The sequence below is a fragment of the Homalodisca vitripennis genome, chromosome 2 (genome assembly GCF_021130785.1).
Source record: "Homalodisca vitripennis isolate AUS2020 chromosome 2, UT_GWSS_2.1, whole genome shotgun sequence".
NCBI classification, from domain to species: Eukaryota; Metazoa; Arthropoda; class Insecta; order Hemiptera; family Cicadellidae; genus Homalodisca; species Homalodisca vitripennis.
Genome location: NC_060208.1, coordinates 143,430,338 through 143,446,196, shown reverse-complemented (window position 1 = coordinate 143,446,196; position 15,859 = coordinate 143,430,338). Strand labels below are relative to the sequence as shown.

General features: G+C 30.5%; 1 protein-coding gene across 2 annotated transcripts in view; it reads right to left on the bottom strand.

Moving 5' to 3' along the window:
* Window positions 1-203: 203 nt before the first annotated feature.
* LOC124354828 (protein bicaudal D) overlaps window positions 204-15,859 on the bottom strand; it is a 59,406-nt gene continuing 43,750 nt past the window's right edge. The window contains exons 13-14 of one of the 2 annotated variants that reach the window (XM_046805573.1): window positions 9,423-9,660; window positions 204-5,272 (exon numbers count right to left, since the gene is read on the bottom strand). In XM_046805573.1, coding sequence (XP_046661529.1) covers window positions 5,239-5,272; window positions 9,423-9,660 — 272 coding nt within the window. In that variant the 3' untranslated portion in view covers window positions 204-5,238. The remainder of the gene's footprint in view (window positions 5,273-9,422; window positions 9,661-15,859) is intronic. The other variant, XM_046805574.1, reaches the window with a different exon arrangement.

The following is a 15,859-nucleotide window of genomic DNA, read 5'->3' as shown; positions in this document are numbered from 1 at the left end:
TATAAATCTAAACTACTTTTGAAAACCAATATTATATTGGTTACTGTTGTTTCAACAATGGTTGTTTGTTTCAACCATTTTAAGAAGTTTAAAAACTTGAAGTTATTGTAGCATTTTGATATTTTTTGGGTCTCTTTTTTCACATACAAATGTGCACATTTGTGCTTGCTGTGCTTTATAGGTGGAAAAATATAAATATGTGCTTCAGTTATTGACACTTTATTAGTAAATAGTGTATTTCAAATAAATACCTTACATGTAAAACATTAACAACATAATAAATAGACTACAATAATTAATATGTCAATTTAACTACACTAAAACATCACAAATCCAAATCATAAAAAATAATAATAATATTGTAAAAATGGTCAGTGTCAATTCATTGTTATTTGGATTATTTATTACAAAATATTCCACAGCATAAAAGTAAGGCTACAGTTCTACATGAAGTCATGAGTCAAATCCTAAGGAGGAATATAAAATTTTGCAAGTGGGCTTTGAACTATTTTCTCATAAAAACATTTAGTAAGACAATCCAAAATGCTATGAAGTAGAAATAACCCCTTTAAAAAGAATTGTTGAGTTCTGAAGATACAATATTTGTATTCAATGAGTTTATTTTTGTTTACCTGATTAAAATCAGCAGAAAATTGTGATTTAATTAAACAGAAATATGGACAAATAATAAGATAGCCTCACAAAATTTACTCAACTAGCCTCGCTCCACGTGATATTTCCTTATTTTCATGTACGAAGACTGTATAAAGGACAGATTTAATTATATTAATAACCTCAAGAAAGAAACTATGGAAGAGCTACTGACCATTAATGCCAATAAATATGATAGATATTTTAAGTTATTGTGTAGATTGGACAAATGTATCAAGTATAATAGAAAGTATTTCGGAAGCCATAAGTTTTTTTTTGTAAAAAATTTAATGTATAGCTATTAAGAATAATTACAGTTTTTTGGGAACCCCTTCATAAATTACCATTTTTGGAAATAGTTAAAAATAATTTAAAACATGTACCTGATTCAATTTAACTGCTATACAATTAACAATAAATACTTGCTACTCCACTCCCTCCCCCCAATTAGTATCAAAGTCCAGTGAAAAAACATAAAACAACAATAAAATTGACACAACCTAGTTTTTATTTTAAAAATAACTTCTTAAAATTAAATAGTGTTTAAGTCAATACTATGTGTTACATATAAATGAAACAATACTATAGAACAGGTTAGAAGTTTCAATATTTCTTTAAGGGTATATAAAATTACATGTTTAGTTTTTTATACATACAAAATATATTTACATATATTACCAGCTTACTTAATATTGCACAATTCTAAAACCTTTGGGTTAAAAATGTAAAAAGAACACCCGAGTTACCACTGACTAAAGAAACCTCTTTGTGTTTAATTTCTAAATACTGGAAAAGTAAGATAATAACAATATCTTAAGCAAAAAATAAATATCAAATTATAATAACACTATGTATAACAATACAGAGCAGCTCAATGCTAGGATATCATGTAACAATATTGAAATTGATCCACAAAAAATTAAAACATCACATGAAATTGGTCTAAGCAGTCTTATAAAATGTAAGTTAAATCACTTACAAAATTCTCTGAACGACTAAACAATTATGTTATAAACAAAATAATTAATTCAGACATTAATTTTGATTCAATGCAAACTTGAAAACCACAAGCAATAAAAATGTTTTGTAATCAACAATAAAGCAACCTAATCTAGTAACCCTGTCAATTAGAATTCATTAACCCAAAATAAATTTCTGGAAGTGTTAAATGTAAAGAAAACTAATAACTGTCCGAATTCACAACAGTTACTCGATAAATATACTGTAATGTGAGCAACATAATTATTATTATAATGGAACATTACAATTGTTCAACACACAATATAAAAAGTAGAAAATAACCCAATAACCATTAAATCCAGTACAGTAACTGCAATAGAAGGTTGAAATACTCACAAACTAGGCAACAAAATTATCACATGTTTTAACACAGTAAAAAGAGTGCATTTTGACCAAGCCAATTCCAAAAATAGGTTAACCAAACCTCTGGCACAAATATTCCCATGGAGGGCATTTTGATAAGAGCTATATGAATTCTTTAACATTTTAGTGATTTTTCATTACAGAAAAGAAAATACCATGATGTTCAATTTTTGTTTTGTTTCAATAATTTTAATAAAAAAACAAGGTAAATAATAAATGCTTCTATAAGAAAAAAATAAAATAGCTATCTCTGATAAAATAATTTTACAATAATAGTGGGCAAACACCACACAATTTTAATTTTAACTCTATGCTAATTTTCCATTTTGATTTAGGATGGTTGTTTTGTAATATTCAGGCTACCATAAACATTATTTGGTTATTAATATATGAATTTTCACTAAAGGATTTGTTAACATAACTTGAATGAACCCTCACATTAATTTTATAACTGATTAGGTCACTGATTTTAATAACATAATATCACTATTTTTAATGAAACAATGGTAACAACTATCAATTTAACTATTATTTACAGTTAAATTTCAAGCGGTCAAATTCATTGGTAATCACACGTCAGACCTATTAATAATTAAAGAGTTACCACTTGATTTATCACTACACTATCTAGACTACGGAATTTGTAAGTTTTCTACAATTTTTAGTTAAAATTCAACTTTAGCCCTTTCTGCCATATTAGGCAACTAATACTCTACATTTCCAATTTTATGTTAATCATATATTATTTGATATATTAATCCTTTAAGAATTATTGGTAACTCAGTAGTCAAGCGATACTGTAATCGAGATTTAAAATCTGCTCATCTTTACGAATTTTTACAACAAATTAAGATAGTACATTTCAAATTTAACAAATATCTTAGATACAAATTATAATGGTATTAAAAGCATAGCTTACTTTTATGAAATATAGAATTTGTTGTTGTGTTATGAAATGTGTTTTGATTTTGTATGTTTAAAAGTACAACACAATTAATTATTAACAAATAGGCTGTTTGCTCTAAATTAGAGGTTACAGGCACAATTCCCGGAGAGGTCACAAAACTTACTTATTGAGTTTGAAATCTTAAATGCTTTTAAACAACACTAATCAGTCACTAAAATCAAAACAAACTCAATGAAAATTTAGAACTTTAACAATTTCTTTATATTTTATGTTGTGTAATACAATAATGCATTAGTAATACTAAAACGTATAGTATATAAACTAGTTACTTTTAGATTTTGTTTGAAATGAACACAACATCAACTGGAATATTTGTGGGGCAGAGGTTGGCAAAACTGACTGCGACAAGGGACGGCAGTGAGGGTGGCTGCACTGGACGGCAGGACTTGACGGAACCAAACGGCTAACTTACGCTATTTACATGCTGGCTTTATACAAAGCATAGCTCAACAACTGTCTCCTTAGTATGGACAGAAGTGGGTCTGAGATGCTCGCTAGGAGTTGTTTAGCCTAACAATCATATGAAATACAAAGTTTACAAAATTAAGAAACAACTAGTAACTATACAAAGACAACTGATTTACAATTCTCATAATAACAGAAAGCTGGAAAGACAACTAGTACTTATTTTATTTTTTACTGCATAACCTTGAAAAACTTTAACTAATAATAATTTACTTAGAAAGTTTGATCTGTTCAGAAGATAATAATAAGACTCCACAGATATTGACATATGTCTTTGACTTATTTATTTGTTAAATAAACCAACCAAAAAAAGGTTATGATGAAATGTAACATTCATTTTAACTACAATGAAATCAGTATCTTAGAAAATAGAACAAACGTAAATTAAGGTAGCAAATTGTGTGTCTATGACAAAATCTTGTTGGGAAAACTTAATATTATCTTTTTTGTAATTGTATGTTAGTGTACAATATTTATTAATTTACTATTATATTTCATAACGTGAAATATTCCTTTCAAAAGTAAGCTTTTTGAAGATTGAAAATTACCTACGTTTGATGTCATAATAGTGTTTAATGCAATAGGAATTTCTCAACACTCTGTAATTAATGTGTATGATATCAGAACACTTAAGCCAATTTTAAATTCTGAACATTCCATAGGTTGTCCACCTCTTTACACAGAAATCAATGACTAAACAGATGTAGTAATAATTTTAAACAATTAAATAACTTATAATTATGAACTAATTCAATATGAATTGCTAATTAGTATATTACATTTTTGTGCAAAACACCTCCTAGCCGAGCCATTAAAACCACATCTGTTACCTTGAAACCGCAAACATCAACAACTAGGTCAACAGCAACATAATTTGTTAAAGACAATTCCGGCCATTTTCTAAATATGAAATTTAACATTACTTTTCACAATCGTTTAGTTATGGGAACTGATTCCGAATGCAAAACAACAAAAAGAGTTTGAAAAGAGATAGAATGCAATCAATATTACCATGCAATTCATACTACAGCACAGCAGTATCTACACAACAAATATGTTTAAACACTATTCTGTGAAAAGGAAACACACAAATTACCTACACCTCTAACACTAACAAATTTTATTTGATATGGCTAATGTACAGTAATACATGAGAAACGATGCTGATTTGTAAACCGATACTAAAGGAAATACATTTTCTGTCAATTTTCTACTCTAAAAACACAAACTTTTCGCTAACACCTCTACTAAGAAGTTGTTTTGCTATGAGAATATTATGCACTAAATTAAAAGACATACTATGTTATTCATTCACCTTAGTTAACTCATAATGACAATAGCTAAAAATAACAGCTGCAAAATTAAACAGTATGAAAAATAGCCTAAACTGATGGTAAACGTTAGTACACTCAGTAACCAACTACATAATTAGAATTGATCTAAAAACCCCACTTGAATGGTATAAAATGTTCATATTCATTTCATAACTAATAAATATTCTTATTTATATATACAACCCAGTAAAGTACAATTGGTTATATTACCACCTCCACAAAGACTAAAGATTTAAAATATTCAAAATATACAGTCCCTGTAAAATGTGTATTACCCACTATAGTGCCTGGTTTACTTCACTTCATTAAAAAAAGTATAGAACAGTACCAACTTGATGGTGTCCTAGCACGGTCCAAAACATAAAATAAAAATGTGTTTTATTATTAAATTACACAAAATCAGGTTTAAAAGCACATAGGAATGGAGCACATGTCTTTTTATTTTTCCCTTGTCATGCGTTTCCTCGTTCTGCTGGAAGATGAACAACATTATAATTAATATATAAATACATTAACTTTAAGTAGTATTTCTTATCAGAAGCTGCATAATACTACTATATTATAAACTAAGTAAAAGCAGCAGTAAAACCTTGTTGCATATCTATGGATATTGTAGTGGATTAAATGTTAGCTGAGATTATAATAAATTAAATTATAACATATCATAAAAATTTATATTGCACTATTATTTTAAAATAATTTCACTTACCACTGATACATTTATAAATAAATAGGTGAAACAAAACTATTGCCTGATATTGAATAATAATAATAATACTGTACAATAGTAACAATACCAATAACAATAATATGTAAGTATAGTAGCCTCCTTCTTAATCATCCTTGAAACAACTGCCTGTCGGATTAACCAACTATTTACAGGAAAATTGATAACATATGACTTCCAACTGATGACGATAAACTGCCACAACCACGTTTTTCTGTTTTTAAATGAATAAGTGTTTTGTTACTGCCTTGTCTGAGTTGCAGCACTAGGAACAACTCAGAATTCTATTGTGGCTAAGCAAGTGATTACTTATTATTACACTACATTTGCTTATGAATATATTAATTGATACGTATTTTTATGTAATCAATTAAATTATCCACTGGTTAAAATATAACCTTATTACCTTAATAAAGTTATTTTAAATCATTTTCAGGTAACACCACTTTTAGGTTATCTGACCTATCCCCGTCATGGATGGATGAGATGGAGGCTACTTTATGCTGTTTCAGCTACATTTCAATGTCTAACCAATAAATGAAACTATAATATTTTTAACATTTATGTGCTAAGTTCTTTATTGATAAATTTCAATAACTGCTATCTGCTCCCCTGTTTAGATTTCTATTTTAAACTGTAAGACTAATGTTATAGGAAAGCTAAGAAATGAAGAAGTGTGGGATGTAAAACAGAAAAATTCTGAAACCCTTCACCTGACACCCAAGACCAAGAAAAGCTGAAAAACAAGCAACAGGCAGACACAATTGCCTCCCAGCCTTATGCAGAATGTGAAGTCTAAATTGTGCAGTAAATTGGTGTCTTAGTATACATGATACTAGCTTGAGATCAATTGCCAAGGTACATGCTAGTTATGTGGTCTGCACTTAAATTATCACTGTCCATGTACTTTATTATGTGTCTACTGAATATAACTTTAATGTTCTTCCTTTGTATTTAGACGTAACAAATACAGAAATTAATTAATTTTTTTTATTTTTGTTACAAATTTTAATTATTATTTGTGATTTTCATTTCATTTTAAATTAGATCACTTGTTTTATTATCAGTTTATCTATGAGGGGCTATCGAGAAAGTAGATTACGTTTTGATATACACAAAAAACAAAGTACAAGAAAAAAATTGTATTATATAGATTTGAAAGTAACACTAAAACTATTTTTCAACATAGTGACAATACAAATTTAGGCACATATCATAGCGGTGAACTAGTTTTTAAATTCCAGCATTATAAAATTCTGCCACCTGAAACTTCAACTAGGTAGTACAACCCTCGCAATTTACATGTTTTATCCAAGTCTCATCTCCTATATTGATCTGATTGAGCAGCAAGTCACTATCTTTTTTGTTACGTGTCCAAAAATGTCAATGAAGCAGCCATACACTGATTTTTATGGGTTTCTAAGGTTTTCAGTACCCAACTTCCATAAAATTTATGGTAACTTAACTTCTGCGTAACAATTTTGTGTAACAAACTCCTTGAAATTTGAGAAAAACTATGTGAGAGTTCTGTTTTGCGTTTGCAGATGTTCCGAGAAGCGTTCCTTGTGGGATATACAGAGAAATCACAGTTGGTGCTGAACATGGTAATGCGAAGTGTGAAATCATTCCTCTGAGAACGTGGGGGTAACACTAGTGACTAAAAAGACTGAGTTGGTTCTGTTCATGCGGAAAAGAATTTCTACAACCAACCAATTCGACATTTGAAAAACATCACAGGGCTCCTTTATAATACGTCATAAATGCTTTTACTAAATAGGCTACGGAGTTCCATTTTTAAAGTTGTATTTGAAGTAGCAGGTTACAGCTAGTTAATTAATATATTTCAAACATTAAAAAATGTAACTGTGTTAAATTTAAGTTTTTATTAAAAAAAACAATGATTTAATAGGGAAATGGTTGTTAAAAACATGTTTAAATTTAAGCATGATTTCTTTTTTATTGATAAATATTATTTTCATTATAACTTCATCATAAACAAGAAAAAACTATGAGGATAGAACCAAAATCTTGTATTTTCATTTAATGTTAATTGTTACAACAAGAAATGCAGAGGATCAACACTGTCTAAATGAATTACTATTTTCTAGGGTTAAACTGGTGACAAGGGTAGCAGATACCAGTCTTCGAAATGTATCAATTTTTTTTCAAACAAAAGGAAATGTCCATAACATTGTTTACAAAGTTTCCAGTATTGTAATTTTACAAGAATTGCTGGTACCAGTTTTAAATTAGTGTATAATATAATAAAAATTCAACTCAAACAGCTTCCATATCAGGTGGTACAGAACTTAAAAAATGGGATGGTAATGCAGTTATATACAATGCATTGTCTAAATTGCAGGAAGTTTCTTAAAATCAATAAACGCTTTACATTTTAAATAAAACCTCAGTTTTGAGTTTTTATGTAGGGCATAGATGCAAGCTATATAATATACTAAATATTATGCAATTGATCTCTAAGTGGCAGCTAAAGCGTTACTTTTATCCCTGATATGCCTAGAACATAAATTTAGAAGATTACAGATTTATTATTATGTAAAAATTAACTGCACCTTTACTTTAGCTGTAACAAAATATTTATCACAATGAAAAACAAAATTGAAATATAAACTAAAATGCAATCAAGTTTCTCAGCTGGATGTCAGCTTCCTTAATCATACAGTTATCAGTTATACAAAATACACTTGTATTGAAGAGAAGAATAGGTTGTTTTTCTTTTACTTGTAACTTGTTTATAAAAGTAAAACATAAATCTAAAAATAGAACAACATTTATATTTTAGTTACAAAATGAGTGAGTAACAGAGAGCTTTTTGCATAACATATGCAAAAATATTTGAATACCAAAGTAAACAAGAGAACAAATCATATAGACAGTATTTATATTGATAGGCACGTAGATAATGTTTTATTATCCCTTATGAAACCCAATAAAAATATTAAGTCTGGAATAAAACAAACTTTGGAAAGTATATAAATTATTCAGCTTACTTTTTATAGTGAACCATAATTGACTATCTTACAGCTAACTGGGGAAATAGTACCAAGGCCAGGAGAGCAAGATCCCAACAAGCAGGATAGTATAACACATAAGATAATCTTGAGATCTTAGAGCAATCTTTGATATTAACTAAGAAAGATTACTATCAAACATTTTCTTGAATAACAATTATATATATATTATATATATATATATATATATATATATATATATATATATATATATATATATATATATAACTTGAATCACTTGATTCTTTATTCCTTCAGTTATTGAAACTATTAAATAATACTACTTAAATTATTAGCACAAGAGCTTAAGTACTAAGTGTTTTATACTGACAATATTAAGTTCCCATCTTCTACAAAATCTCATTTTCCAAAACCTTGTACTACAAGAAACCAGTTTTCTGGATGTTATTAATTTTAAAATGTTGGTACATTACAAGTAACAATTGTAGAAGCAATTGTAGAGATTCATGCTTGTTCAAAATTATTTTCTTATATTTTAAGATCAACATAAAGTTAAAAATAAAACAGCTATGAAAAATGAATCTACGTTTAACTTGTTGAACTGAAATCAATGGTATTAATTTCTGTCAATAATCCAAACACTGGGTATCAACCAGTATTGCACCCTTCCTTCTAAACTGGTAATAACTTTTTAAATGCCTCGGCTCTTTTTTACTTAAAACGCTTACCATTGTCACATAATTTAGTTCTGTTTAAAAAATGAAAACATCAAATTGCTTTTAAAAATTTCTAGATTATTCATAGACCAACAGCCATTGGGATTTTGCCCTCTCAAAACCTTTATCTGATCAAACCATTCGGAATAAATTTAAAAATAGTCCCTGCGAGGCGGCTGGGCGAACCTGGGCTTGGATGTTCCTCTGGTCGCATTGTTGGGAGGAGGGCGCCGTGCATTGCGCATTTCCCGATCCATCTCAATTTCCTCCAGACGTTGTGTAAGACCCAGCTTTTGTTGTACGGCTAGCCGCAACAACTGATTCAGTGTCTTCTTCTCTTCCTCAGCTGCAGCCAATTGTCTCTGTAACTCGTCCACCTGAGTCACATACTCCTCACAGCGAGCAGCAAACATGGCTCGCAGACCTGTTCAGAGATGAGGTTTTACTACATTAGTACAATAGCTACATAGACCATCACCACTTTTAATATTACAATAATGTACAATCCAAAAATAAAACCAAAAAAATATAACATTTCACCATAATAGATATTCCTGCAAGAAATATACATTAATATTTAGTGATATATCTGAAATATATTTTTTTTTAACCCTTATTTAGCTGACCATTTTATATTCAAAATTCCATTTATCTACACTTTGTCTGAAGAATCAATTTAGTCTCTTAATTGATAACAAAGGTAAAAACATATATCTTGAGTAAAAGTTTGACATATTATTGTCTTAGATAATACAGTTCCATATATATCATCAATCATTTTAAATTAAAACAAAATATTAATACAGTAAAACCTCAGTTATAACAATTAGCAGCTGAACATGTTTGGAATAACCAAATTTCCAATAATTTAAATTGTGTCAATTCGAAGAAGTTCCTAGAAATATATGTAATTATATTCAAATTATAACATAACTGTATTATTTTATAATGTGTACAGAACAAGAACAATATTAAATAGAACATTTACAATCAAATAAATATGAGGCGTGGTCAGAAAGTAAGTACCGTTTCAGTTTCATTCTACTGCCGCTGTAGTGCTGCAATCGTTGTACCAGGGCAGTTTTCTCTAAACGTTTAAAATGTTTAAGACAATTAGTCATCGCACTGGTTGTGAGAGTTGTTCTGTAATAAGATTTTTGAACAAAGGGAATGTGAAACTGGCTGAAATTTATCATCAACTTTGAGATGTTTACGGGGAAGATATGATGATTAAAGGAATGGTGAGAAAGTGGTTTAGAATGTTCAATGGCGGTTGAATAACTGTGCATGATGAGAATCGCAGCGGTTAGCCTTCTCTCATCACCGATGATCTGGTAAGGGCAGTTGACGAAAATATCCAAGAGAACAGACGTTTCACTATGACAACGCTATCTGACGATTTCCAACAAATTTCATGTACTCTTTGGTACGAAATTTTTACGGACCGCTTAGGTTATCGCAAGCTGTATTCCTGATGAACTCCAAAAATGCTTACTGACGTGTACAAAACTAAGAGATTCAGAAGTACTTTGACTTTGATGGTACAGTAATGATGGTGAGGATTTTTTAAACCGAATTGTGACAAGTAATAAAACTTGGGTCCGTCATATTACACCGGAATCCAAACAGTAGTTAATGGAGTGGTGACCCACGCAATTCCCGAAGAAACAAAAATTCAAGACGACAATGTCTGCACAAAAAATTATGTGCACTGTCTTTTGGGATAAGAAAGGTGTTTTGCTGCTTGATTTTCTCTGAAGAAGTGAAAGCATTAATGCGGCAAGGTATTGTGAAACCTTAAGAAAACTAAGACGGGCAATTCAAAATAAACGGAGAGGACTGCTCAGTAACGGAATTGTGTTACTCCATGACAATGGTCTGCCCATACTGCTGGTGACACTCAAACATTGGTTCGACAATTTTGTTGGGAGTAGTTCAATCACACGCCCGATAGCCCGGACTTGGCACCATCTGACTACCACTTGTTCCTGCACATAAGCGCGAGCTAGGTGGTCAACACTTTGAAACCGACGATGAAGTGAAAACTGCCGTGAAGTCGTGGCTACATTCGTTGGCGGGAACCTTCTACGAAGAGGGTGCAGACAAATTGATCAACAACTACAACAAGTGTTTGAATATCGGTGGAAACTATGTTGAATAATAGTTTAAAGTTTGGAGTTTCATGTAGAAATAAAATTGTTTTACTTGTTTTTTTTAAAAACAGTACTTACTTTCTGAACACGCCTTATATAAATAAACTCATTAGTACTTGAAAAACTCAATCGAGGTAAGAGTATACGATACTGAATTCGCCATTGCAAGAAAATCACTGAGCGATAAGGGGGAAACAGATTTTGCTGCTGCCAGCAGGGTTGGTGAGTCATTTCAAGATAAGATGTGGCAGGGGTGTTGGTGGCTGTGTGGGTGGCATGTAGGGATGGTGACTCATTTACTGTTGTTACATTTCAAAGTTATATCAGCAAAGTCAGACTTATGCTATCTAAATTTTCCTATTAAACTTTATTTATGAGAACCAATTTAAATCAATATAAATGAAAACTCTATAACTCTATCCCGTTGCATATTAAGTAGTGTCGATGCCTGTAATGAGGCCTATTTATCCAGCTGCTCAAATGAAAAATGTAGTGGTTAACTTTTTACTTCATACAAAAGTTGTCTTTTAACCTAAAAGTATGTTTTTAGAACCGTTCTAAAGCCTTTCCGTATCTATTTGTGAAGTAACTATTTTATTTTCTAATGTTAAAGTTGCAAAAATACAAAGTAAAATAATTTTAAAACAGCATACTTATAACATTGACTTATGTTGAAGCCGAATGTCTAATTCACGATCTATTTCACTAAACTGTTACGACTTTAAACTTGCCATGTTCACGACAATACTAAAATATAATGACAAAGAACCACGTGCAGAAACATAAAAAAAACAAGAAAAATTTTTTTAAAAAGAACAGGGAAATGTTCTTCAATTACCGACTAGCCAAAATAGTTTCCAGTATCGGGGAATAAAAATGGATCACTTATACAAGAGGTGGCGTTTGCCAGAGAGTCGATTTGGGTGTATTGTACGGGAAAGGTTATAAAAAGTTATTTAATAAGCATTTTTAGGGAAAGTGTTGTTTTTGGAATGATAATACTGGGGAGCGTGTGTCTAATCTATTGTGCTGTAAGGTTTTGTCAATAACTTCATACAATGACCTTGGTTTTCTTGGCCTTGAATTTGCTTTCAGTTATGCTTTGATATTTCAGTCTCTCATTGTGAACAAACCAAGATTTCCAGAAAATTTTATTCAGCCGTTGAATGCATCAGAAAGTACTATGATTGATGGCGATCATTTATATAATCAATATAAAAGCATCTTTTTTTATAAAAAGTATTATTAGTTGCTCATATACTATTGTACATACACATATAAAAGTTTCAGAAAATATGTTTCTTCCAAAATCATTTTTGTCAAGAGTTAAACTAGACGTATTTTACCAAATTGCAGACATAGAAAAATGTTTTAAATATAGAACATAAACATCATATTGCTACAAATAATATAAATGCAACTAAATACTATAAAATGTGATGTAAACATGCAACAGTTAACCCTTTGAGTGCCATGGCGTTTTGCTAAATGGTATGCATAAAATGCCGAGCCAAAATGCCTGATTTTGTAAGGGTCTGGTTAAAAATTCATAAAAAAAATATTTATTGGTATAATGTCCTGGGTTTTTGTTTTTTTGTAGATAAATATAATACATAAATTATATAATTTTTTAATATATAAATAATATAATACATTCATTAGTAAGTTAACGTTTTTATACCAATAAAAAAAAACCTTAACAAGACCTTTATGAGCAAAAACATTTTGTTTTTTATTTTGACACAACGTAGTGTTATTGAAATATTTTATTTTTTTTATTTCCAGTTATGTTATCTTATACTCCACCTAATTCTTTACAAAAAGACACATGAAAACTTTTTTTATACTTATAAATCAAGTTTGAAAATAAATATGAAAATATGAACCGCTACAAAACTAGGAAGTTTCTAACCTAACCTGACACTCTGTGTATTGTCTACACTGCTAATGCTTAAATATAATGCCTACAATACTAGGTCTTCATTGTCAGCAATGTTTTTACGACTCATTGTTTATAAATATCACTGAACACAAAAAACATAAAAACTATACAAATGTATTTAGGACAGTACTAGCTGCATACAATCACCATAACTCACGGTCAAGTCATTGTTCTACTTACACACAGACTAGAACAACATACACAAACAAAATAATATGAAGATACTAACACTACAAACGCATTTACACTTAAAAACTTTCAATATTTACAATAATTTGTTAAATAAACACCAGCGTAAACAAAACATGTGACGGCTCGTCTGTGTCGCTGTCAATTCTAAACTCGACTAGGACACGCTCTCTTTACAACTACTATAAAAATCAGAATCTACCCAAAATGCAACAAAACCTTCATCAAAAGTTACATTGAAGCCTTTGGAATGCGTATGTACAGTCATTGAGCCAATTTAGATAAATACTATATAAAATATAAGCGTTAATGCAGAAGTCGCAAACAGTGATTCTGGCATTTCTTGCATATAATGCAGGATCGCAAATAGCGATGCTCCAGCACTCAAAGGGTTAATAATGAAGAATACCATGGATTACATCTAGAATGCTGGAAGGAACAGCTGATTGTCATTCATTTGGATTCAATAACCAGCAGAATCAAATAAAGAGACACGGAATTAAGTTGAACATATAGAATGACAATTTCTACACTAAATCTTATTGAAAACACAAAATATCTAAATAGACCCAATTGTTAGTAGTTCTCATGGCCAATTTAGTTACTGGTATCTAAATTTAAAGAAATCTCAATAAGAAATAAAATGCTGAATAAACAGAATTTTTCACATGTTTAAAGTGAAATTTGCATCACTTTCAGTTGTTTCATTAATCATTAATCAGCTGTTTTCAACCAGCTGGTATGACAGAATAGTGATGTAAACACTGTGTATATTATTATTTTTCAATTGATATACGAGGGCTATCCAGAAAGTAACAGACGTTTTTTAATGGTGCGGCAGTGAGCATATTGGTGTTGAAACATTATGGTGTTTAGTGCACATTGAGCTGTAATCATGAGCGGTCTATATCTCTTACTTTACTCACTGTGATTAATTAAAATGTATGCTGCAATTGAAAACCACACCACTTGTGGAGTGTGTTCAGTGATAAGGTTTTTGTTGGAAAAAAAACCATAAACCAATTGAAATCTATCGCCAACTGTGTGAAGTTTATGGAAATGGAATAATGTGTGAAAGCAGAGTAAGGCAGTGGTGTATTGACTTTAAAAATGGCCACTCCAATGTTCATGACGAAAGTTGTAGGGATCGGCCTAGCCTAGTGACTGAAAATTTGATGTTGAAAATCAATGACATAGTTCATGATAATCACCGTTTTACAATGACTGAACTCTCGGCACATTTCCCACAAATTTCACGAAGTATACATCATGAAATTGTTGTAGAGAAGCATGGGTACCACAAATTTTGTGCCAGGTGAGTTCCAAAAATCCTTGCGGAAGATCACAAAAATGAGGACTTGTTGCATCGCTAAATTTCCTTAATGAATGCGACAAACATGGCAACGAACTTCTAGATCGTATTGTTACTGGTGATGAAACATGGGTAAAGCATGTCAATTGGGAAAAAAATCCAGTCTATGGAACGGGAACACACACATTCTCCAAAAAACCCAAGAAAATGTTTCCAAATTCAGCAAGAAAGATTACAGCAACTGTTTTTTGGGATGCTAAGGGTGTGATTCTGGTTGTTTCCCTTGAATAATGATCAACAATCAACGCAGAGAGTCCAACAATCAAGTGTGAAACATTGCAGAAGCTATGGTGAGTGATACAAAACAAGTCTAGCAGAAAATGGGAGCTCAAAAATTTTGTTTTTCCACAACAATGCACATCCACAAACAACCAATCGTACACTACAAGTCTTGGATGGTTTTAATTGGAAAGTGTTTGATCATCTGCCTTATAGCCCAGATCTGGCACCAAGCAATTATCACCTCTTTCGAGCGAAGGCCTGGCTTCCAATGCAGTGCTTAGGTAGTGACAATGAACTTCAAGCTGGCGTTAATCAGTGGTTAAGATCTCACGCAGCATATTTCTACATAGGTGGATTTGAAAAACTGTGTTACGTTATTATAAATGTCTCAATTTGAACAGGATTACATTAAAAAATAGCCTAAGAGTGTAGCTTTTAAACGTATATAACACAATGTTCCTACTTCAGTTTTTTAGTTTTTTTATTTCAATACCTCTGTTATTTACCAAATAGCACTCATAGATTTTCTTTTCTTTTATACTCTATAGTATTAATGTAAGAGTATTTTTATATTTCCATCACATGAACATATGATTTTAAGAGAGATGTCAAAGTAAATCAGTATACGTAGAAACCACTAATAAAACAAATCAATATTTACATCTTATAATTCGAATGTTAACAAAATGTTTATTTTGTAGAAAAGGAGATTATTTCATTAGAATATGGAAACATTTACGACTTT